The sequence below is a fragment of the Alligator sinensis genome, unplaced genomic scaffold (genome assembly GCF_000455745.1).
Source record: "Alligator sinensis unplaced genomic scaffold, ASM45574v1 scaffold1642_1, whole genome shotgun sequence".
Lineage (NCBI taxonomy): Eukaryota > Metazoa > Chordata > Crocodylia > Alligatoridae > Alligator > Alligator sinensis.
The window spans coordinates 497,357-521,294 of record NW_005842914.1 but is presented as its reverse complement, the minus strand read 5'-3'; the positions used below and the strand labels follow the sequence as shown (position 1 = coordinate 521,294).

At 55.0% G+C, this 23,938-nt stretch overlaps 1 protein-coding gene across 3 annotated transcripts in view; it reads right to left on the bottom strand.

Annotated features, from left to right (window-relative positions):
* The window catches only part of SSH2 (slingshot protein phosphatase 2), a 48,943-nt gene extending 30,822 nt beyond the window's left edge, over window positions 1–18,121 (bottom strand). Inside the window, exon 1 of one of the 3 annotated variants that reach the window (XM_006036106.2) lies at window positions 17,538–18,121. In XM_006036106.2, coding sequence (XP_006036168.1) covers window positions 17,538–17,593 — 56 coding nt within the window. In that variant the 5' untranslated portion in view covers window positions 17,594–18,121. Of the gene's footprint in view, window positions 1–7,427; window positions 9,127–14,025; window positions 14,872–17,537 lie in introns of those variants that run through there. The other 2 variants (XM_025192349.1, XM_025192348.1) reach the window with 2 other exon arrangements.
* Between the last annotated feature and the right edge of the window lie 5,817 nt (window positions 18,122–23,938).

Below are 23,938 nucleotides of genomic sequence, written 5' to 3'. Positions count from 1 at the left end.
TTCCTGCTTTCTCCGACTAGCAGCACAGGTTGCCAACCCACCGGCTCCAGGGCGTGGGGAGGGAAAGCATGGCCTTCTGCCAGGCTGAGCCACTCCATCCAATGTGATTAGCATGCAGGAAGGGCCCAAGGCAAAGAGGTCCTCTCTTCCCCTTTCCTCTCCCCTCTGCACGTCCAGGCCCAGGGCACTGTCAGAAGTGCCCGAAGAGCAAGCATCCCTAGGAGAAAGAGTGGCATGGGAACAGCAAACCTCCTCTGTAGCCTGGCTGAGGCAGTCCACTCAGTTGGGGGTTTCCCGGGGAAGTTGAACTGGCCTAAGGATGTGGTTAGGAGATTAAGCAGCACACGCATAGAGAAGCACCAAATGATCTGCACCCACATGGTCTCTGAGCAGTGCAGTCCCGCGCCACCGCTCCGTTTCGCCCGCATCGTGCAACACAAGGCAGGATGGAGCAAAGGTACCGCCAGCCCCCAAACACCAGCATGGAGAAAGGCGCCAGGATCACGCCCGGGCTCCACGCGGGCTGGATCACCGTGCCACAGAGCACACGCTGCAGACACGGAGCACGCTGTGCTCAGGGATCACAACGTTCCTGTTCTGCCCGTACCTGGCCCTGGAGATAAGCGTGTGCACGGCCGCTGCCAGCTGAGCTGTGGGAGGATTCGGCTGCCCTGGATCTGGGGTGTGCTCCCTTCCAGGTGCGCTCGCGGGCTGGGGCAGGGAGGGTCGAGGCTGCATGCTGGGCAGGATTCTCCAGCACTCCATGCTCAGAAGCAGAGTTCAGCCCCCAGCGTCTCCTGGGGCCCTCGGCCCATTGCAGCACCGGGCACATCCCCTGGACAAGGGTGCGCCCCACTGCCCAGAGCTCCCGGCATCACCGCACGGAAGTCCTTATTCTACTGCAGAACTTGTAACGGGCCCTGGCGCAACCCAAGGGACAACTTTGCTCCATATAGGAGAGTGGGGATGAAGACAAGCCCAAAAACCTGCCCTGACAAAGCAAGGAACATCACAACACCAGGCATCGCTGCTATTCTCTGGGGAGAGGGTATCCCTTTGGGGCCACCCCACTCTGGTGCCAAGGCTCCTCTTGGTCTGGCGCGTTGCACAAGCAAAGCAGGGGCCGTTCGCCCTTGCACGGCTTCCCTTTGCAGACGCTGCCCAAAGCGAGAAGCAAGAGGGAGGCTCCAGGCCCCAGACACCTCAGGAAAGTCAAGTCGCAGGGCCAGGAAAGCCCCTGGATGGTTATGGAGCCCAACCCCGATCACGCCGTGTGAAGCACAGGACTGCCAGCTCCCACCTGACAGCCCCACCTCGGATGGCTGTTTCTTCGTGAAGCATCCTAGGACCCGGACACTCCTTTCGAAGCGCTCCGTGGAGCCCCTGTCACTTCCTAAAAGGACACGGTGAAAGGAAAAGGCTGGTCACGGCCTCAGCTGACCAGTGGCCAAACCTGCTGACCCGGTGGTCATTCCCGCTGAAGAACCAGGGATACGTGTCTGGGCCAGCCACCGCCACAGGCAGGGGCCCACGGAGCAACATGTGGTCACCGAGCAAACCCCTCACACGAGTTCAATGCCCAGGGAGAATAAAACCAGCTGCAGAACTGAAGAGCAACCCCAGACAGACGTGAGGTTTGACCGCAGGGTTTCCAAGCACTCTCCAGTTACAAAGCAGCGACGGGCCACGCTTGGCTTTGTTCTTCTCCTTGGCATTACAGAGAGACCTTTCCAGAGAAGGTTTCACGGTCAATGCCCGGCTCAGAATCAAGTATGCCCGAACTGACTCTAGCTTTGCCAGCTGGGTGGCACGTTTGGGACTGCACGCACAGGCAAGGGTGGCGCTGGCACGATGGCAGCAAGCAGGTCTGACCGGCTCTCGAGGAAGACACGTTTCTACCCAAGCAGAAGGTGGTGACTTCTCGTCTCGTGAGAACCCCACATATCCCCTCGCCCCTCTGAATTCAACGGAAAGTTGCACCAGGGAGCTAGCAATCTGCACATCCGTAACCGGAAGCAAGGCACCAGCAGGCACAAAGTCTGCAGGCTTCCCTGCTTGCTCTTAAAGGGCTGGGCATTACGATGCTGCACGTTACGGACAGAGCCCTTCTCATACCATGCAGCTGGGAGTCTAGAACTGCCTTGGCCTGAACGGATTCGGCCTTGCGAGCCAGCCGGCTCCCCGGAGGCACCTGCATGCTTCCCCGGGTGCTGGGAGAAGCTTGCAGTTGTCACACCTGGCATGTGAGCGAGCTGCAAGACGGACCCCAGCGAGCTGCTTACAAGGCAGGGCCCCGAACTTCCTCCCGCTATCAGCCTGTACCCAGATGAACTACTTCTTGTTGCGACCCCAATCCAATTCACGCACCACGGAGCAGGACGGTGCAGTTTCAGTGCCTGGCACTGCTGAAGTGCTTTGCGCTTCCAGACGCCCCTTGCCACGCACCTGGGTGGCGGGACTGTCCTGCATTGCTCACCAGTCTTCGCAGCCCCCAACATAAGCCGCCGTAGAGAGGGCCGGTGCAGACGCAGTCTTCAGAAGCTGGGAGAAGGCTGGCTCAAAAGCCCAGGGAGAGAAGCCGAAGCACCTGGGCTGCTTCTGGCACTGGCCTGTCCCGGCGCGTGCTTAATTGGGTCATTGTGAACCAGAGGAAGTCTTGCCAGCCAGCTCAGCTTATTCATCAGCCTGTGGCTTCCTTCTATAGCTTTGCCCAGCCCAGCCCTCATTCAGGCCCTGACCATCAGGGCAGCCCAGCTGACAGAGGCTGGCAAGAATCGCTTGAAAGTCTCAGCAGAGAGATGGTGGAGGAAACAATTCACCCTCCCCAAATCAGGACCTGGCGCAGGGACAACTCTGAACCCAGCTGCAGTGGCAGGAGACAAAGCCCCTGCCTTGCTGTCAGCTCCTGAACCAGACGCGTCTCGGGACACATTCAAACGGGGTACGCGCGACGCTCTGCCGGGAGCACACGGAGCTTGCTCAGCTCCGGTTTTAAGGAGAGGTGAATGCCTGGGGGTTTAGACTGGAATGACCCCCCCCACACACGCTTCTCCTCTGCAAGCTCCACGTACCTCCGCGAGCCTCAGGTCCTGCTCGCCAAGGCCCCTTGGAGATGGGTGCGGAGCCGCAGGCAGCAGGGCGAAAGCCTGCCCGGCCTGGAAGAGGCTGCCGTGCCAAGGACGAGGCAGCTGCAGGTCAGGACGACAATGGAGCGCTGCAGTAACCATGGAGGCTTCCAAGCTGCCGAACAAGGAGAGCTCTTCCTAAAGGGCATCTCTTGGGACACGACAATGGCTTGGCAGGGGGGCGAGAGTCCGGGGCCAAGGGGCTGGTCCCCCCGCTGGGTCGGTGCCTGCTGCAAGGGGGTGTCTCGGGAAAGTCTCAGGCCCACACATCGGGGCTCCAGAGACAGAGGCAGAGAGAGCTGGCGAGGGCAAAAAGCAAACCAACCAAGGAAGCTGGAAGGCAGGCAAGCCGGACACCTGCCGACAGGCCCCCGACACAGAGCACCCCACAAGCGAGCATGTCGCCTCACTCAGGCAAGGCAAACCCTGCTGCAGAGGGGCTCCCAGTGCTCCCCCACCCACGCTGTATTGCTCAGCGGTCTTTGGCAGCCCCCAACATCAGCCACTTATGGCTTATGTCTAAACAGGTGCAGGGTGGGGAGGGGAAGTGGAGGCAGAGATAGAGGAGTGTCACCCAGCAGCACACAGCAAGTCAGCGACTGTCAGGAACAACCCCCCGTCCGTCCCCACTCCCAGCCTGGTGCCTTCCAATGCCTGCTGTACTTTGCAAGCACCAGATGTGGGCAAGAGCGTACGTGCGGGCCGCTTGCACCTCTCTGCCTTCTCCTGCTCGCCCCTCGGCTGAGGCTGCGGCTCCAGGGAGGCAGGGCACGCGGGGGCACCGGGGAGCAGCTGTGAGGAGCACGCCAAACCCAGCTGGAACGGGAGAGCGTTCTTGTGGGCCGAGGCAGACCGGCCCACCGGGCACGGGGGTTTCTCTCCTGCCCACACCCCAAGTGAGGACTGGTTTCTGTTCCTCTCGGGGAAGAGGCTGGCCCTTGTCTCGCACCTGCTGCCTGTGCAGCTCCACCCCAGGCTCCCACCACTGCTGGCTCCACGGGCCCAGCCCACAGAGAGCACGGCTTCTGCAACAGCCACGCGCAGAACCGATGCTCTGGGGAAGCGCTGCCAGCCAGGGTGTGACAGGTCCTGTGGCAGGAGAGGAAGCACAACACAGACGCTCGCTGCCACCATGCACCCCCCCAAGTCCCACTCTGCAGCGGGAAAGAGCATCGCATGCTCCCCCCACGCCCAGCCCCAGTCTCTGAGCACCTTAGAGTAGCAATTGCAGCACGGCAGGACTGCACAGCTGGGCTCAGGACCTCGGCAGAGCTGGGACCCCAGCTCCAGCCTCCCGGGTCCCAGGCCCATGCTTTCAGCCACAAAAACATCCTTCCCCGCCCCCTGCGGTGCCTGAAACAGGAAGCGAGCAAGTCGTACCTGATGTCAACAACTTGGCCGACGCAGGGGGACCAAAAGGGCAGCAGACGTGCGAGCAGAGAACAGCTTCTGTGGTTTATGTGCTTTGCAGTAAACAGCTGCAACCTCCCTCGCTCCCTGGCTTTTGCAGCACCAGGTTCAGGCCTTTGCCAGGGAAGCCACAGAGGGTTAAAGTGTTTACTGAAGACAGGAGTCATCCCAGGGCTCCAGGTTGCGCTTCTGCTCACAGGAGAGGCTGCAGATGTTTTGCCTGGCTGGAGGGAACCGTGCAGCACCCAGGCATCAAGAGCCATCAGACTCACTGGTGGGAGGCTGACACCACGGCTGTGGGGCTTCACCGCCTTGCTGGAGGGGCTGGCTGGCAGCACAGGCTTGCAAATTAGGCCCCTCCAGCCACCAAAACCAGTAAGCAGAAGGGCCACGACTTCCCGAAAGGGAGAGGGAACGGTGGCCCAGGCCGGGGAGAACAGGGAAGAGGTGTTCTGATACTTCTGCAACTTGAGCAACAGCACAGGGGGAAACCAACCCAGCGTGGGAACCGGCCCCGGCTCGCACATGTTTGACGTAAGCAGCAGTTTTAGCCACATCTGCATTTCTGCAAAGCTTGAAAAAAAAAAAAAAGGCAAAGGAGCTGTCAACAGGCACTTCCTGTGCTCGGAGGCAGGGCTCTCCGGAGGCAGCGTGGCTGTGATAAACAGGCTAGCCGTGCTCAGCACAGAGATGCCGGCCTCTGGCTGGGGGTGCCCCCCCCCCCCCGACCACGGCCCGATCTAGGCAGGTGTGCAGACACCTGCCGTCCAACAAACAGCCCCTCCTGGGGACAGGCGCACTCCAGACAGGAAGGGTTTAGGTGTTTCACATTTATCCCCCCCGCTCCGAGTATCAGGAGAGTTGGCAGCCAGAGCAGAGGGGCCACGATCCTCGCAAGACCCCTTGCCTCAATGAACAGCGAGTCGCAGGCAGGAGAAGCAACTGGGTTCATGGGAGCAGGCGGGAGCCTCGACTCCTGCTCCACCTTCTCCCCTGACCCAAGCAGCCACTGCCGGGAGGAAAGACACCCGAGTGGAAAGCAGGGAAGGGAACCGTTCTGAAAAGGGGTGTAAGAAACCCTGCCTCTGGCAGGAGGGGCACAGATGCTGGAAGCCAAATGAAAGCCCCCAGAGCCACCTTGCTTTCCCTCCCTCCCTCCGCCGGTCCCCGTGAGCGGCTCCTCGGCAGCAGGCCGACCTCTGGACTCCTGTCGCATGCGCTCCCTCGCAGGCAGACGTGGAATTTATTTGTTACAGATGCAGGAAAGGGGAGGGCTGGTGGGGTGCTTTGGGGGTTTTTTTGTTCAAAAGCCAGACTCCAGAGGAAGGAATTGAACTCGCTTTCAAATTCATCTGCTGGTGCAGATGTCAAGGCCTCTGCGGTTTCTCCTTTACCCTCACATGCCTTTGGCCTGCAAATGAACCAAACGAGGATACGCCACTCTCCCGAGTCGAGAAAGCAGCACGGCCTCTGCGAGCCGACCGGCAGGATGCTCCTGCCCCATGTCCGGCTAGGAGGTGGACCGCTCTGCCACCCCGCCGGCTTACACAGCAGGGCAAGCCACTAGAGTGGTGCCCGGCTGCTGAGCCGCAGCCACACGGGGCACCTGGAGGGTCTGTTTGCAGCCCGCAACGCTACCCCGTGCTGCCTCGCTCCCAACCCCACCTGCATCGCTTCCTGCCCGGCAGCGAGCCCCGCGTCACAGGCCAGCTGCAAACGCAAGCCAATTCCTCCCTCCAACCCCCCCCTCCCAAACCGCTGGTGGTTGGGCAAGATGTACTACGTTTAACCCGAACTCCACGTGCTGCTTCGGGGAAACATGCAGCAACGCCTTATGCCCTGAAAGACATTGCGTGGCTTCAGAGAACTCCCCGTGCCATCAGGTCGCTTTGGGGGCTGCGACGGACTGGCAGCGGGCGGCTGCGTCTCGTGTTCCCGTAACGTGGCAGGAGGACTGCTCAGCACAGACGGCACCGATTGAACCGCACGTGTCGGGCAAGCAATAGGGCAGGTGGCAAAGTGCCGGCTGCTCCAGGACCCAGCACCGATGGCGCGACCCCGGTGAAGTCCCCTGGCCTGCCTCAGTCTAACCATCTAGATGCAGCAGGGAAGGACAGGAGCTCGGGGCTGAAAGGCGCCGGGGATGCACAAGAGCGCTACTCCCACGGCTTCCAGCTCAGCCCGGCTGTTAGACGTGGGGTAGCCGGCGAAGCGGAGCAGCCCACACCGCCGTTTCCCCTCGCACGGCAGCCGTGCAACGCCGGGCAGCGCAGACCGCAGGCGAGGAGGAGAGGCGGACTTGGTTTACACGGCGCATTCCCCGAAGGTCTCCAAGTTGCGGCATTCCCAGATTAAACCCCTCCAGGACATTCTTCTGGTGCTATAAATTGTTTAAGCATCTCTGGATCTCAAACACAACCAAGGCTAGCTGAGCAGGAAGAAAGTTATGCCCAAGGGAAGGCTTCTAAGGACTGTTATTACCACGTGCTCGGTACGAATGGCTGGCTCTGTCCAAAACCAGCTGGCTCCTCTTCTCCGAGCACCACGATATGAGGTGCTTTCAGAGAGGTTTTCAAACATTTTAATCAACGCGGGAAAACTCCATTAGCAGAATTCATTTTTCACATCAGGGATCAGAAACGACTAACCAGCTGGCAGCCTGCTTCTCAAAAATTAAACCTCCTTTTCCTATTTCCCTTCTCCCTTTCAGGAAGGATGCAGCCAGTCCAGGAGGTATTTTTTAATCATTAACCTTTAAAAGCACTGCTTCCCTATGCAAAACTGTTGGAGTAAATTATAACCAGGAGCGAGTGCCTCCCTCAGTGTCTGATGCCCCGTTTCCACAGCCTCTGCACCTAATACACTGCACTTTAAAAACATTTGACAACTAACCTTGGCATGCCAGTGCCCCCCACACACACGGAGGTGCCCGATTCTTGCCTAACCATGTTTGGTCTGACCGGCAGAGCCCCGCAATACTCCAACAAGACAGACCTGCCGCTTTAAATACGACTGTAACAGAAGTCAAGGGAGATGCACTGAGGTCGACACCCTGTCCCTGTCCATATTAGTCAAGTCCAGGGCCGTCTATATTTAGACGAAGCATGTCCCACGCTTCAAAGACGGAAAGAGAACAGGGACACTGATTTGTCCGGGTTAGAGGCAGTACTGGCCGTGCCCCCGTGAAACGGGGTCATCTTAGCGCCAGCCCGGGGACACCCACAGAGTCCTAGACCGAAACCCCACCTCAATTTCACAGCATCCCTGCAATCTCCCTCCTGCCACAAAAACGGCCTTGCAGCAAGTCAGGGAGCAAGCCAGGCACAGGCAGGCTGAGCCAGGACTCGCACGCCAGGGCTGCCAGCTGCCTGGGTCAGCTCCGTCAGGAACATGAGCACCCGAGTTGCGTGCCCGGCCCCTGGGCTGCACCGGTGCTCGCGCTGGAGCTGCCTCCATCTCTGTCAGCGCTGCCAGCATAGGTAGGACCGCGTGTCCCGCAGCGGCAGTGCCGCCCCAAGGCCCCAGGATGCTGGCAAGGAGGGAGCAGGTTTCCCAAGTCACAGCCCAACTGCCTGCAAAGACCCCAGCGGTAAAACCTAGGGTCACAGCGCACCAGGGTCCGCCCACGTGCGCTCGGAGGCATTAATGCTTCCTGCACGAGCTTTTCCTTTGTGCGGCGGGGAAGCAGGGGCCTGGCTACGTTTGCCTGCTGCTTTCTGGTAGCGAGAGGCCTCGGGATTCAGCTCACAAAGTGGCAGGAAACGCATTGTTCAGTGTTTTACCTTGCAGGCTGCGCTCAGTGCTGCTGTTTTCCCGTACCCCAGCCAGGGTCCAACCGCCCCCGGGGAAAGGCTGCAACGGCAACCCTAAAGACCCCGGCTTTGGAGCGTCGCAGCCCGCTGGCTTACCAACGGGGCCATTATTGGTAACAAGTATTAACTTGCGGTGGCCATAAAAAAGGTCTCCGGTGAACAGATTTAAAGGGGGCACAGCCCTCGGCCAGAGCTTTGTCAGCCGCTTTTGATTCAAAATTGGGAGTTGCAAGGAGCTTTGAATGCTGCGGAGATGTAGCCCGTAACCAGGCTACTGATTTGTTCACCCCTGCGTTGTCATGGAGGGTCCTCCAGCCGGGCAAGCACGCCGGTGACTTCATTTTATGGAACAGCAGATTCACCGTGAAGGGGAACAAACTTTTATGCGACTAGAAACAATGGCTGGGAATGACAATTAATTAGCAGAGACAAGACATCAAAGAAAGGTTTGCCTTGATCAACCAAGAAAAAAAGTAAAAATCTCAATCGCTTCCTGGTCAAAAAATCTGCTGCTTCAGCCTGGAGCAAAAATATTTTGGACTGGGACTCATTCAAATGTTTTAAGAGCAGTTTGTCCCTCCTCCTCCTCTCCCCGCAGAAATATGTATCTAGATTCATTTGGCTGGACAGCATTACGGCTTGTGCAATTATTTTCTCAGGCGCTCATTAAAATCGCATTCGATTTCTTCTGGATTAGCAGAGTCAGCCCAGTCATTTGTCAGCAGGATGAAGAGTTTAACATTTTCGCCTCCTTGAGCATAATGTCCCTATTGGTGAAAGGCTGCCGGACGACGTGCGTTGGAACAGGGTGAAAGAAAATCTTTTTCCCCCCCCCCCCCCCCCCCAAACAAAACCCCCAAAAAACCCACATAAGATTGGTAACAGCGCTCGCTAGTTCTGCCGAGCCAGCAAGGAAAGCGGGTATCGGTGCTATCTTTTTTAGGTGAGCGTCAGAAGTCATATTCGACAGCTAGCCTCCGATTCAGGCAGGATAGATACCCCCCAGGAAAGTTTGCAAGCTCTCTCTCCCCTGGCGTCTGCACCGGGGTGGAAGATACGGTACAGGAAGGCGGCAGCTTTGCTCCAAGCCCCCACTTCATGCCTAAGATGCTTCCCTGGCTGCCAGCATCTCCAGAGCTGCCCGCGTGCCAAAAGGCGCTCAAACAAGCATTAGGATCCACAGACAGCTGAGCTAACTCCTCGCTTCAGGAGCCAGGGTATAGGAAAAGTCTGCTTCAAAATGCCATCTCAGCACTGCTCCCCGCGCCTCCCCCCAGCGCGTGGGACCGGTTTTGATTGGAAGCGATATCACTTGCGACTTGAATCTTCTCCTGGCGCTCTGAAGAGAGATCACCTTACCCAGAGTACTTTATTCCTGAAATAATTTCCATTAATCACTCAGCACGCACCGTTTTAAACAGAAGCCGACAGACTGCAGGACGTCTAGCATCGCTGCTGCGTTCCAGGGCTCGTTAAGCAGAGGCCGTTCCTGCAACGGACAATGGGCCAACACGCGAGCGGCTCCCGAGCTGCAGCCAGCTCCGCCTGCCACGCTTTCTGGAGTCTTAGAGCCGCGACGACAGAGGAGCGAACTCGCCGAAGCAGCCACATTTCCACGCACTTGCAACAGAAGGAATGAAGAAACCCAGCCACCCACCCACCCACCAGCGGAGCTGGGAGGCAGAAAGGAGCGCGAGCCACTTTGCAAACCCCCCGCACTTGCATGGAGATGCTGCCTCGGCTGTGAATTAGCTTCCAGGTTTGGTACCCGGGGCAACGCTCCGATTTCCGGAGGTGTCAGCACTTCCCATTAGAAGCCCATTTTTAGGAGTTTCTAGCTCAGCAGAACGAAATAAACGGCAAAGTTTAGCTGACTCGGTCTTGGCCGCGAAACACTAAAAATAACGCGCGTGTGTGATGAGAGTGCTTAAAACACCAACATTTATAGATTCCAGATGCGTTTCGCCCTGAAAAGTTCAGGTGCTAAATTTTACCAGCGGTGGTAGCTTAAGTACTTTTCGTATTTGAGCGATGCAAGGACCCGAGTTAAGGGCATTTGAAAACTATTCTTACCACACCACCTCATTTCAAGCTCCGCATCAGAAGTGGAAGGATCGATGTAATGCTCGATGCAGCTGTGGGCTGCAGCCCTGGAGGAGCCAGTCTCCCCGGCTAGCAGGAAAAGTGTACCGCTAAGCAAATACCTGCTCTCCCGAGTTGAGGCCAGCACATTTTATACAGGCCTGTAATACACCAGCAAAGGAACTTACAGACACCACTACTGCAATCAGGTGAAGCCTATGCACGGATTAGCAACGGTTGGGGAATTGTAGGTGAAAGCCTCCCCCCTCCCTTCCCAGAACCATCCATCTAACGCAAGCCGCCCAGCCTGCTCAACAGCCCTGACATTTGGAGAGACATTTCTGCAATATGCTCCGGAGCATCTACACACGCGCAGGCTGTACATGCTAATAGGCAATTCACAGCAGAAAACTTATTTTGCATTTGTCACCCTCTCATTGCTAAGGCACATGAGCTTGCATATCCCGCGCCTGATTTCTTGTTTGCTGTCGGCACTAGGAGAAATGACTGGCTTCTATTAGTCTGGCTTTCAGCCTTGAAGTACAACGGAGGAACCAACGCAGCCCGTTTGGCTTCAGCTTGGCTTTCAGACTCTTCCACAGCAGCCACCATGCCAGCGAAACGACCACGGGGCAAAGCTCTCGTATCATGACTACGTTCAGGTAGCTCACCTGGTTTTATGAAGGACTCCGTTTCCCTTCCCGTCACCTACCCCAAGCAGCTGAGGGATTAGCTTAATCTCTGACTGCTCCTGGAGCCACAGCCAGCAGCAGTTTCTCCCAGCCATTATTCTGCTGTTGCAATTTCCCGGAGCGCAGTTGCTTTTTGCCCCTTAAACCTTAGAACAGGGCACAGGTGAAGTTTTCCGTTCACAGCATCCGATGAAGTGAGATGAAGGTGAGCCCACAAAAGCTTGTGCTCCAGGCACCTGTGAAGTGCAAATCTATCCCGTCTTCTCTATTTTCCTTTGCAAACCAGAGTGACCTAATCCAGTCCCATCCATCTCTTGAGAATCCTGCAAAGGGTTTCTGATCAAACGACCGATGCCTTTAACAAACTGAAGAAGGATAATACAAGACATGATGCAAGAAGAGCTTCTGCCGTTCTGAACTCGAAAACCACCTGCTGTCAGGGAGCACCAAGTGCCACGCGAAGAACCCCAACGGGCTCACAGAAAGCCGATCGCCGAAAATAGCCATTTGCATGGAAACGATTTCTTCTTCCGAGAGCTCATTTTCTACTGCAGCGGCTCTCAACCTTTTTAGCCCCGAGGCGCCCCTCCATAACTTCAGGGGCACCCCATTTCAAAAGCTAACGTATTGCAGAGGAGCTAGGCAATGTGGGGCAAAGAGCCCCCAAGCAGGGAACGCCTGAGCCGGCTTTATGTGCTTCTCGCCCCCCTTGTCCTGCGGCACCCTTCCACACATCTCGCAGCACCCCAGGGTTGAGAACCACCGTTCTACTGCATTTGCCCATGAAATACAGTTTTCTATTGCAACAACGGGTGCCATAGCAATTAGCTGTGATGTTAAAAGACTGTGGCTTTGTGTGGCGAACAGGACACTGATAGCCCTCTTTCATCCTGCAGTATAACAAGACAAGGGAAATGTGGAGGGATTTCCACTTAACGTGGAAGAGCTTCTGAACTGAACAGGAGTTTGCAAGGAGTCTGCTGCAATCAGAGCGTGAAATGCACCCGAACGCTGATGCTTCGAACCAACTCAAAGCTCTGGTCTTACTGATGGTTCGCGACATGAGCCGAGGATGTTGCTGGGCCTGACCGCTGCCCAGACCACTCTGAGGCTATGCCGGATCAAAGGAAGAAGCTGAACTTCATCAGGCTTGCCTCCGTGACTCCACAAGAGCCATGCCACAAAACGGAGAAGAGACTGATTGGCAGATGTGCTAAATTTGCACTTAGCTAATGAAAGCCTTGAGTTTTAGCCAAGCACAAACAAAAGCCGGCAAAGAGAAGAGTTACTGGGGAGATCAAAGACAAGCAGAGGGCCCGGGCTGATGGGAGGATGTGGCTCTTATCAAACCACCACGGCAAAGAGCACACCCACGCAAACCAAGGACTTCAACGCTGGCTAGCCAAAGGACAAAGTTATTTGCGTAGAGAGAGATTAAACGATCTGTGGGCCAGCAGTTGATGGATTTAGCCTATTATGCAACAATGGGATTTCAAGAGAAAGAGCAAATCTTAATGCGCTAATAACTATTACAACCCAAGGGAGGTTTCCCCGAGAACTCCAGGAGGGATGGATGGGGCCAAGGAAATACTTGGGTAGAAAAATGCAGGGGAGTAGCAGCGTGTAGCCCTAGCACGAGAGAGAAAGCCATCCTCCACGTCCTTGCATCAAGGCTGCCGGGCGCTCACAACCCCTAATTCAGAGAACATTACAAAACTTCCCAGAAACGGGCTCTTGCTGCTGTCTCCTCTTTGCTCGTCACACTGCACATGAACATACAGCACCGCAAAGGCAGTCGGCTGATGGTGTCAAATTCTGCACCCCAGGATCTTCCAGATCCTACACCGGATCTACACCCTAGTACTCCCACCTGTAACACCCTCGGCACAGTGCTCAGCCACAGAATTCATAAGCTGACCACGTTAAAACAAAAAAAGACCGCTTCCCATCAGTCAGCGACTGGTCTATGCCCTTAGGAATGAACATTTCTCTCGCTCCTGAAAGACTTTTTTACTGCTACATGACGTGAATCAGAGTGCTTCAATTAAATGCCAAAAACAGCTATTTCCACTGAGTTTCAACATGATTAATTAAAGCTGTCATTCAGATGCATGTATGCAGGGAGCTAAACACGCCTTTGAACAAACAGAAGTTTAAGCCATGTTACAAAAGGCAAAGGCAAGAAAGTTCACAGTTAAGACCCAGGCTTCACCCTTAAACACGCGGTGTGGGGAAACCGGGCTTGGCTGGCAGGATCTACGCGAGACCATCCGGCTGCAGACGGAGAGTCCAGCTTCACTTTGAACTCCTGGACTTACTCGCTGCACACCACAGCTGCAGCAGGACAAAGGGGCTGCTGAACGAGGGCAGGATAACACGGTTTAAACCAGCGGGTCTCAGTCTTTTTAGACTTCAGGCACCCCTGGACAACTTGCACTTGGGTTTTTGACTACGGAAAAAAATAACGGAGCGCTTTTTCTGTTGGAAAGAACACAGAAAAACCACAACAGGCGGGGATGAATTTGACCATGGATTCCTTTCCGAAATCTCTGGGGTTATCTTGTGAACGTCTGTACAGTTACCAGTGCTAAGGATCTCAAGGCACTGCCTGAGAATGGCTGGTTTAAATGCTGTTTGCCAGGCAGATGTGGGGGTGACCGTAACTATTTTATAGCTGGCTGTGGCCAGGATCCTACACGCTCTCTGGCCTCGCAGGCCCCGGGAAGCAGCACTTCGTTGAAGTGAGCCTGAAGCTGTTTTACAATGACACTATTTGAGTCCTAGCTTCCAAAGCACAAGCACAAGGAAGTGCTGCCCTGTGGTATTAGTGGGCCCCAAGGGTCCGCTCCCCTTTAAGGCACCAGCAACAACCCCAACAAGAAAACCAGGTGTGTAAACACTTACTAGACAGGTCCCAAGAGATCCGGAGGTAGCCCACATGGCCCACAGCCCTGCCACGTACGAAGCTGGCAGCTTGGCTTAGCGAAAGCAGGTATTTACCGCTTGAAAAACTAGCCAAGTTTTTGTTATCCTGGGAACTCTGGTTCTCCGTTTGAGTCTTGACCCCACGTTGGGCGCCTCTCTCCGGCACCTCCAGGGAAATCAAAAGGCCAAGCCGGAAAGCTAGAAATGGATGACATACCCCTGGCACAGTTAATGATCAACAGTTACAAGCATTTGTGGCAAGCACCTATACAAATGTATTGAGGTAACCAGAAAAGGTTGGGAGGGGAGAGCTGCTGCAGAGGGACGGGTCTATCCCACGCTCTGTGATATCGGGATCAGCGAAACAAAGCCACAAAAGCCTGGGGCAGAACTTCACGGCAGCAGAAACAAGGAGGGTCTTTCTCTGTTGCTACAGAGCCAGCAGCCTGGAAAGCAGGTTGAGTTGCAGACATCACCTCCCGCCCGCGGCACTGGACGCCAGCAGGCAGTTCTCTGCCTAGACAGCAGCCCCGTCCTGCCGGGCTGGCACCCAGGGCTATGCAGGAACACAATACTGACGTGGTCACCTAATGAAAAGTGCCCACAAACGTTAAATGGGAAGAGATGCAAGCACCCTATTTGGGGATTTCAAAGATCACAAACGGCAGATAACCCTTAACTCCCAAGGGGCACGTCTACACGTGCATTAATGCGCTGTACTTAGCATGCAATAATAATAATGCAGCAATAACAGGTACTAACTGAATGCGCAGTCACCAACACAACTGCACAGTAGCGCCAGCGCACGCCTTTTTAGGGACACTAGTGTGCAGTAGATGAATTCTACTGCGCATTAGTGCATTAGCACAGCCTTTGCCGTGACGTGCTAATGTGCAGCAGATTTAGTCTACTGTGCATTTAACATCTCATGTAGATGCACCCAAGATGAACTGAAGAGGAGCTGAACGCAGCACCTGGAGCTATATTACCAAAATCCCTTGCGCTTCAACAGCCTCCTCCCCCAACCTCCTCTAAGTCTCAAGTGCCATTGATTTTCAAGACACTGATCAAATATTTAGAAAGGTACAGAGCAATTAAAGATTTCCAATAAAACACTGTATTTGCTGAGATACAACCTGCCTGACTACTGGATGGACAGACTCGTTGGTCAGGAGTGGTGGCGAGGGCTGGGGCACAAGCTTTCTTTTGGGGAAAAAAATAAAGAGCGCTCAGGATAAGAAATACACAGAAACCACGTATCTGACTGGACACACACACCCAAACACAAGGAATTAAAACGAGACCTTAAACTCAAAAGTTAGATAAAAGAACACCTTCAGGGATCGACTGAAGCCAAGAGAAAAAAAATAAAGGGAGCAGGCTGGGGTCCAAGGTGGAGCCTGGCATCATTCGGGAAGATATGAGTCAATACGAGGAATCTGAATTACACGGTGTACAGAAAAAAAAAATCAGCAAATGCCCTATTTTATAAATAGCTTGTAACATCCCCTGCAAACCCAGAAGGAAGCTGGCTGCCCTGATGGTAAAAGGGATGCTAGCAGCAGCAATACCAGGCATTATCCAACAGCAGAAACACGTCACGACGAGCTCTGACCCTCTGCGGAGAGGAACTCTACCGACAGCTCCTGCCCGCCGGAGACTTGCTCAAGAGAGTTTTGGGAACTGGTAGCTACACAGACTGCGAAGTCTCTTCCCTGCACGCTCGAAACACGCGGCATCTTGTAACAGGGAGCAAGCCCCGTTAAATTAATAAAAAAGCCACTATCCACCTCTCAGCTGAGAAATCTCTCCGGTTTCTCCTTTCTAACTATTCCAGGTTTGGTAAAATGCTTCTGTGATTACTTCTGTCCGGCTCTTCTCTGCCCCCCATGACCACAGCAAGGTGGCATGTTTAAATGTACATTCACGCAAGGGAAAGGAAGTGTTTTCAGTCCCGTGTGAAGACAGGAAACTGAGTCAGAGGACTAAAGTCTGCGGTGCATGCATCTGCACTCTTAGATGCCTAACAGGGCCAGGTGCCTCCTGTCTTTCAAACCCGCAGCGGGCACTTCCCCGCATCTCCTGGCACCAGAATCTGGTCCTGAGCATCTTGCCCCAAGTCACAACTGGCGCCCACGGTGCAGCGTGAATGAAGCCAAGCTGCCAAGAGTCCCTAAGCAGCAAACAATCCCCGCTCTCTACCGAGACACAAAAGGCAGACTGAGAGAGAAACTTGGCAGCCAAAGTTAAGCACGGCCCTATCTCCCCTGGGCTGGGGAGAACTTGTGGTCACAGACTAATACAATGAAGGAGATACCTACACCTCGAGGATTAACACCCTCGTGCAAAGAGCGAGGGAAGCACCCGGGGGTTATTACAACTACAGGTAAAACTTCGCGCCTCTGCTGCCTGCCTTGCTTATCCTGACCATCCCCATAGCCGCCGTGAAGTTTCGCACTGAATTCAACTTCCGATCCTGCACAAAAAGCAATGCTAGTAACAGAGTTGGATGGAGGGACGAGCAGGCCCTGCATCAAGACAGTGCTTGCACGCTGGCGTTCGGGTAACCAAGGCTCTCTAAAGGTTGATTTTAATCCTTGTGCATCTGAGATGTGGGAGGCCCAGACCAGCTGACTCGATGGCTGACAAAATGTCAACAGGGGGATATTTTCTGCTGATCCCTGAAAGCCCGCGCTGATTAGCTCGCCGCATCTACCGACAAATGCACTCCAACAAAAGTGACCGACGGCATCTGGACGGCTGACGCCCTTGCCGGGCAACCGGTGTTTCGGTGCACAGTCACAACACCTGGACGCACGACTCTGCAGGCTGTCGCGCAAGGGTGTCACGCATCTCAGAGATTCCCGGTCGGCAAAGAAATCATGCAAGTCAGCGCACTCCCCCAGTGTAAACACGCAAATCCAGAGCCGGGCCCCAGAGGATCGTCTCGCTCCTGGCAATCTGCACTTCTAGCTACACCGGCTGTGCGAGTCCCTCCGATAACCGAGTTATCTCCCAGCCCCGGGAAGGGCGGACCTGCCAGAGTAGCTGCAGCTGCACAGACTCCCAGGGCTGGCGCGACCCGCCTCGGGGCCCGCTGGGCACCGACCCCGGGACCCTCTATACCTGACCCAAGTCACCGGGGTGAACCCGGATTTGTGGCCGGGCTCCTGGCTCAGACCTGCCTGGACTCCAAGACAGTCACTGCGCCGCCCGCACGGTAACTGGGGGAGCAACCTCCTTCCAGCCAGCGCAGCGACAGGTCAATCGAGGAAACGGCCTGGCAACCCCGCTGCCGAATCAGACCTGGCTCCGGTTCTCCCACCGGCGCGCCAGGAGGCACCCGCACACCTGTCCGACCACCCTGCGCCGGCAAAGTTACGCGCAGAGCGAGGAGGGGCCGCTCTGCCACGCGCACTGGGCGTGCAAACACCTGCCCCGCAGCCGGCGGGGAGAGGCGAGGCGAGGCGGGCGGGGAGGGGGGCACTCACAGCTGGTTGATGGCGTTCTGCGAGATGACGGCGTTGTCCGAGAAGTAGGGGATCATCCTGCGCGGGCCGGCGGCATGGGGCGCTTTGCTCCGCTCGGCTCCGCTCGGCTCGGCTCCGGCCGGCGCCCGGCTCCCCGCCTCCCGCTGCCGCCGCTTCTCCCACTCGCTCCTTGGCTGCAACCGCAGAGCGCTAGCACCGCTCCTCGGCCCGGCCTCGCTCCCCGCGGGAGGGACCCAAACCCTCCCCTGCAGCAACGCACCGCGGCAGGTCGGACCATGTCGGGAGCGGGGCAGGGACGCCGGCTCGGGTGGCCAGCCGAGATGTTCCCGCAACAAGAGCCGGGCAGGGAAGCGGAGCTTTGCTCGAGAGCACGCACGTGGCTGCCCCCTGGATGAGACGTGGCCCTGGGCTCCCCAGGAACCAGAGCTCGTGGCAGAGGGAGGGGGTATCTTAGCTTGTGGCAGAAGCACCCTTCCTCAGGCCTAGGAGAAAAAAGTTGTAAAAGTGCTCCTAGGCAGAAAGCTTGCAGTTAAAGACATGGGGTTTTTTTTTGCAAACATCTAGCTGGTCTAATAAAAGGTATTCCCTCCACCACGAGCTCGGCTTCCTTTCGCCTCTAGACCAATACGGCTGGATCCCGGGTCCCTGGCAGCCGAGGCCTGGCCCGGCTCACCAAACCCAGGTGCTGGCGAGGTTCGCCCACCCCAGGTACGGAGCAGAAAAGGGCCTGGCCTATCCAAACCGGCTCTGGGGAAGAGGCCGACCAGGGAGCAGAAAGCAGGGCCTGTCTTTGAACCGTCTGCATCTATCCCAGCAGGATTCGGCAGACAATACACAATGCATCTGTATTTCCTGCCATTTAATGCTCCGTCACCGCTGAGCAGGCTTTTGCTCCGGTTCCCACAGTGAAAGTGAGGCAAAGGGCGCTTTCGTTCTCCCTCTGACTCTTGCACGCGGGGGCAGCGAGGCCAGTCCGGCACCCCCCGGCCGGGTTCTGCTGGCCGCAGCGGCGTCGCACAGGGCTCCTCGTGCAGCAGCGCCTCCCGTTCTCAGTACACAGCCTTTACCGTCTGCACCAGAGAGGGTTTTACAAGGGAAACGGCCTCGTGCGATAACATCTCCACCCAGCCTCTCCTCTCCCTCCGCTGTCACAAAGCTGGGGGAGGAAGGGCACGCAACTGCGGTTCGGCTCCATTCCACCCTTTTCTTTCACCCCCGACTGCTGTTTTAACCACTTGTGTTAAATGTCCCCTGGTATCCCGGTTGGTCTAAGAAAAGATGTCGCCTCTAACCCAAGAGTTTTCTTTGTCTGTACTTCTTAGACCAGCACGGCTACAACGTACATCCCCAATCCCCCAGAATTCAGGCATTCGTGAGCAGCATGATGCAAACGAAGTCGGTTTGCCCCCTGGAAGGCTTTCTCATTTTCCATCTGGAGAGGAGAAATCCCCGCGCCCTTTGCTAGTGGCAGCCCCATGCTAGCTTTGACCCCTACCGTGAACCAGCATTTGGGCTACAGAAGTGATTAGGAAATTAGTGGAGACTGGGAAGAAAAGGGGCGGCTCCAGGGCAGAAGTGAAGCCCGTATAAACCAAACGTAGCGGGTCCGCTCTTAAACAACTTCAGTCCGGCGCTCTGGAGATGCACGACATTTAACTGCAGGTGATTCGGTTTTAATTTTAAAAGAAACGGAGTAGACTTTCTCCACAGCTCAAAGGCTTTATTTTCTCCTATACTCTTGCTCAGGAACGGCACTTCCAGAAATACTACAGTGGATAAATTAGGTCTAGCCCAGATGCACTTCTGAAAGCATCCTGGCGTTTGGATCAGTTGAGTAACAACCCAGGGGAAAGTATATAATCTCCTCTGACCATCTAGCCTGACCCAGTGATATTTCTTCCAAAGTCTCCTGTCAAATGGAGAATGGCTCCCAGCCATCCTTTCCTTGCAATGCAATGAAACGGCAAAAGATAAATCCTACCGGCAAATTCTTTGGTGTAAAACCTACAGCCGGTACTACCCTGGATAGACACAAGCAAGCTCCAGTGCACTCTGAGTTCATTTCAAGCCTTGCCAGAAACATGAACACGCAGAAATGAGCAAGGGCTGTTGCTCTGCAAGCTTTATTTAACTCAAGAAGTGTGCACTGCCTGCCCAGCCACGAGTATTTCTCCTTAAGCTAACCACCAATGGTGCAGAAAAGCAAATCATTTTGCCGTGCAGAAGCGAGTCAGTCTGACCACATTAGGTGAAACAGGATGCCAGCAAGGTAGAGCTTCCTGAGCTTACAGCGTGCCATACCCAGCTTTAGTCCTCGCCACACATTCACCTAGAAAGCAAACCCAGCACTTCTCCCTCATGCTAATTTAATAACCTGCACAATGCATGAAACAAGGCCCTGAAGATAATGGATTTACTTTAATAAAGATGTTGCCTGGACAGCTGCTAGAGGTATCTCAGTATGCTCAGCCAATATGACAAACAATCGTTAAAAAAACCCAACAAATGTACTGATTAATTACAAGCCATGGCTCTTAAAGCATCCACATTTAACATATGGATAATAGAACTCTCAATTAATTAACCCAGGATTAATATAATCTGGCACTGCATCCTGTATGCTGGGAACCGACAAAATTAGAGATGCTTCGTCAGGGATGCATCTTTCTTAGCAAATAAGGCAGATATTGGTAAAAACTCCATAGGTCACGGGCGCATTGAGATTTGCAACAGAAATCTCACCAGGGATAATGCTTCTTTTTATCACTTTGCTGTAAAGACTGAAATATTATTCCAAGAGTCTGACATCACATCTGAGCATCCCATTACAAGTCAGGGTACCGTGCACTATTCAAACAGAGGGTGGAGTTGAAATCCCGCTTTCCCATCCTACTTCTGTCTAGGTTCAGAAGCAACCATGTGTCTTTCCACTGAAACTGAGCCTTGGATGCTGGACTGATAAGTTAAATATTAGCAGGGATTTAAGCATCAGCAAGAGACTTCCAGGCGTGTTGTATACACAAGGCATGAGAAAGAAGCAGGCTCCGAGCTGACTTATGGACCCCAACGTGGTGATGAGATGTGCAAGACACAAGGCTCCCAGCATTTATATTCCCACTGCAATAATGTTCCTCACTGTAGGTGATGACTCTCAGCTCGGAAAAGCATGTAAAGAATTTAAAATGCACACGATCTAAGCAACAACAGGCAATGTTTAAAATGACTAAAACGCTGGGATAAATCATCTGAGCACAGCTAGCAATTGCCATGTGACAAACTGTAAGGCAGTCTTGTTGGGGGCTGGAGCCCTCCCCATCCGGAGGGCAGGATTACACGTGGCAATGGAGAAGTTGTTTGTGAGTTTTCGGTCTGTGTTTAGCACTCCACGGGAGGTAACAGGATTATCACCCCCGGCCTGGCGTGCTGCTTGAGGACAGTAAACAACACTGCATCTGTACATTTGGCGTCTGCAAGCAGCCTGGTTTCTACCCTTAACCCGGTCGTAAAAAACAGTGAAGAGAACAGTGACAACCGGGTACGAGCACCACCCAGGATCCAGGCAAACCCTTGCCCAATGTGGGAAACAACGATGTTTAGGTCTTCATCAGCATCTCCCAAAGCTGAACCAGAACGGCTGCCTGTGTATGTCAGGCAAAACCTACGTTCAAAGAACGTGAAGGCTTCCCGGTCAAGAAACACCAGCAGTTTGAGCTGCATGGGCAGCTGCTGAGCTCTCGGTTGTGCTTGATACATCTGCGTTACAGCTAAATTATCCATCTGACCTCCCACCTTCCCTGCGTATCCACCAGGTACTGAGTCCCTATCCTAGCAGGTAAGCCTGGTGCCTACATGACCCCTTTGAGGGGGACTCTGCATGGGGCCAGGGACCTCCCCGCCTGATCCAGGCCCCAGCAGGTGCCAACAGTAAGTGCAGGTGGAAGGTCTTGCATTAGTCTGGTGCACGCACCGACTTCCTCGAGGGGGGATGGAGTCTTGTCAGTAGATGCGGTCAAAAGGAAGTGTAAGCATCAAGTTAGGCTGATGGAGTTTCTATGCAAAACCAAGAGTCGGTGAGCTGCTGCCCAGACCAAACCAGCCAGCCCCATTCCCAGGTCCTCTGCTTGCCCGCTCAGGCTGGTTTGCGAGGCGACTCCTCTTATGCTAAGGTGATTAACCCTGGGGCCGGGACTGTCCGATTCCCTGTGTGCACAACAGGATCCATCTTTGAGCTGACCCTCTGAGACTTATTCCAAGGGGCAGGAGGTATTCTTCGTTTCTCCCTTGAGGATGTTGTTGGGCTGAAACTATATTAGCCCCCATGGAAGCCAGAAAGTGAAGCAGAATGAGATGCTAGAGACCCAGAGACGTGGCATCAGGCTTGTCCAGGGTTGCCGGAGGACACCAACAATGGGAGGTTATTGTGAGCACGATTTTTTTGCCCAGGTCTATCATCATCTGTGCGGCAAGGGAGGGCCTCAGCTCGTTTTTCTTTCAGCTGGATCTGGGGTTACGTAGCATGCCAGAGCTGCTGCTCGAACAGAAAATGCCTGCTCTCTCGAGAGCCGGATGCTGCCTGTTCAGTCACCTTTACTACAACCATGGAAAGACTGGGGCTTTATAGCTGGGCATCTGTTTCCTGTGTCATTTATGCAAAGACGAGGCTGAAAAGCAACACACTGCCACTGCTGGCGGCTCATGCTCAACTCTTGCAAGAGCCCCACACATCACATCAGCCTCGGCGTGGCTGTGGAGATGAGACGCAGCAGTTCATTTCTGTGTGCGTGGAGGGGATGTACCTTCTTTTTGCTTGTGTGTGACCTTTCAGGAATGGTACCTGCTTGCCTTTGGTCCTCCCCTGCCCACACAGGCATAGCGTCAGTACTGGACATGATGGGGAAAGGGAAGAAAATGATTTGAAGGAGGAGGAAAAACACGTCTCGGAAGAGGCCTGACAAACGGTGTAATTCAGCTCGGCAGTGCTGGAGGCAGCCAGGTCATTCCCTGCCCCTTCCACTCGGGTACAAGGTTAGTCGACTGGTTCGTTTGCTCTGTGCCCAGGAGAGGCCCGGGAGCTTTCAGAGATGAGCAGAGTCCAGAGATGGGTCTAAGTGGATTAGAAGCACAAACAGATGACTTATCTGGTAAGAGCCTTAAAGACAGCAGCGCGCCATCGGGAAGACACACAAGTCAGAGAACCCACCTGGCACCTCCTTGAGCGGCCTTTCCACCCTCACCCCGACCCTAGGGGTGGCAGCGTAAGGAGACTGACTGGAGCATCTCACACACTTACAAACTCCAAGGGTTTCATTACTGCAAACAAGTGTCCTCAGGACAACTCTAACCATGTCGGCAGCCCAGGACTGGCGAGCAAGCCGAAGCACAGCGCGCACGACGAGAGCGCGGTAAGGAGATGGAGTCAGCTGAAACTTTCACAGCCAGTACGATATACCACGGCAGTGGTCCTCGTGCGTATACAGCAACTGTATTACCCAGCCAGGGGGATCTAGGCATCCTGATGCACTGTGATTGAGAAAGGGGTGCCCGGGAAAGCTAGACTTTCAGTCAGGAGAACCAAACCCCGCGTTCTCAGTCTGGTTGTTTCAGATGTCAAGAAGTATCTGTGCTTTCAGCCCCTCCCCAGGAGCGGGGCTGGGTGCTGCAGTGATGATACGCGCCACAGAAATAACCGCACGGAGCAAAATGTCTTGTGACGGTGTGGTCCGACAGGACAAGCACGGTCAGGGAGATGGGGGATACGATAACGACAGCGAGCAGCAGGGCAAAGTTCTGCAAACATGCTGCAGTACCAGTTCTCGATTCGGTGCACCAACTGCACGCACACGTCTTTCTGGCCCACGCTGAGGAAGGTTTGCAGCCTCGCTACCTTTAACCCTTCCTCTTCCCCAAGGAAGGGGAAGTTACCTTGGTCTCCAAGAACAAGCTGCAATTCCTGGTCCCAATCTAGGCCAATTCCCACCAGAATAGCACAGGCAAGTATAAACCTGCACCAAGCGCAAGGTGTAGTGAAGGCCCGGTAGCCAGGCTAAAGCCCTCTAGGGCGGCATGCACTCGGGGCCAGGGTTAAACTGCTTCTCCTTTCGCAGACCGGGCTCCCTCTGCTCATCCAGCACAAACATCCCGTCCCCTCTCAGCCGCCTTGCTCAGTTCTGTCCGCTATCACTGGGATGCTGGGAGGTGTCTGCACTGCTGCAGGGACAGGAGCATGTCTCCTAGTCCAGACCTGGCAGGAGTCCCCCCTCACCTCACTGCATTTCCGAGTCATGCACGCACGACTGAAGTGCTCCCCGGCCCCCAACAAGAACTTAATTAACCCCAATACAGTGAATCTTCCCCCAGACAGAATGGGGAGTCGAGCGCATTAGCACCCCTTCCTCTCAAGG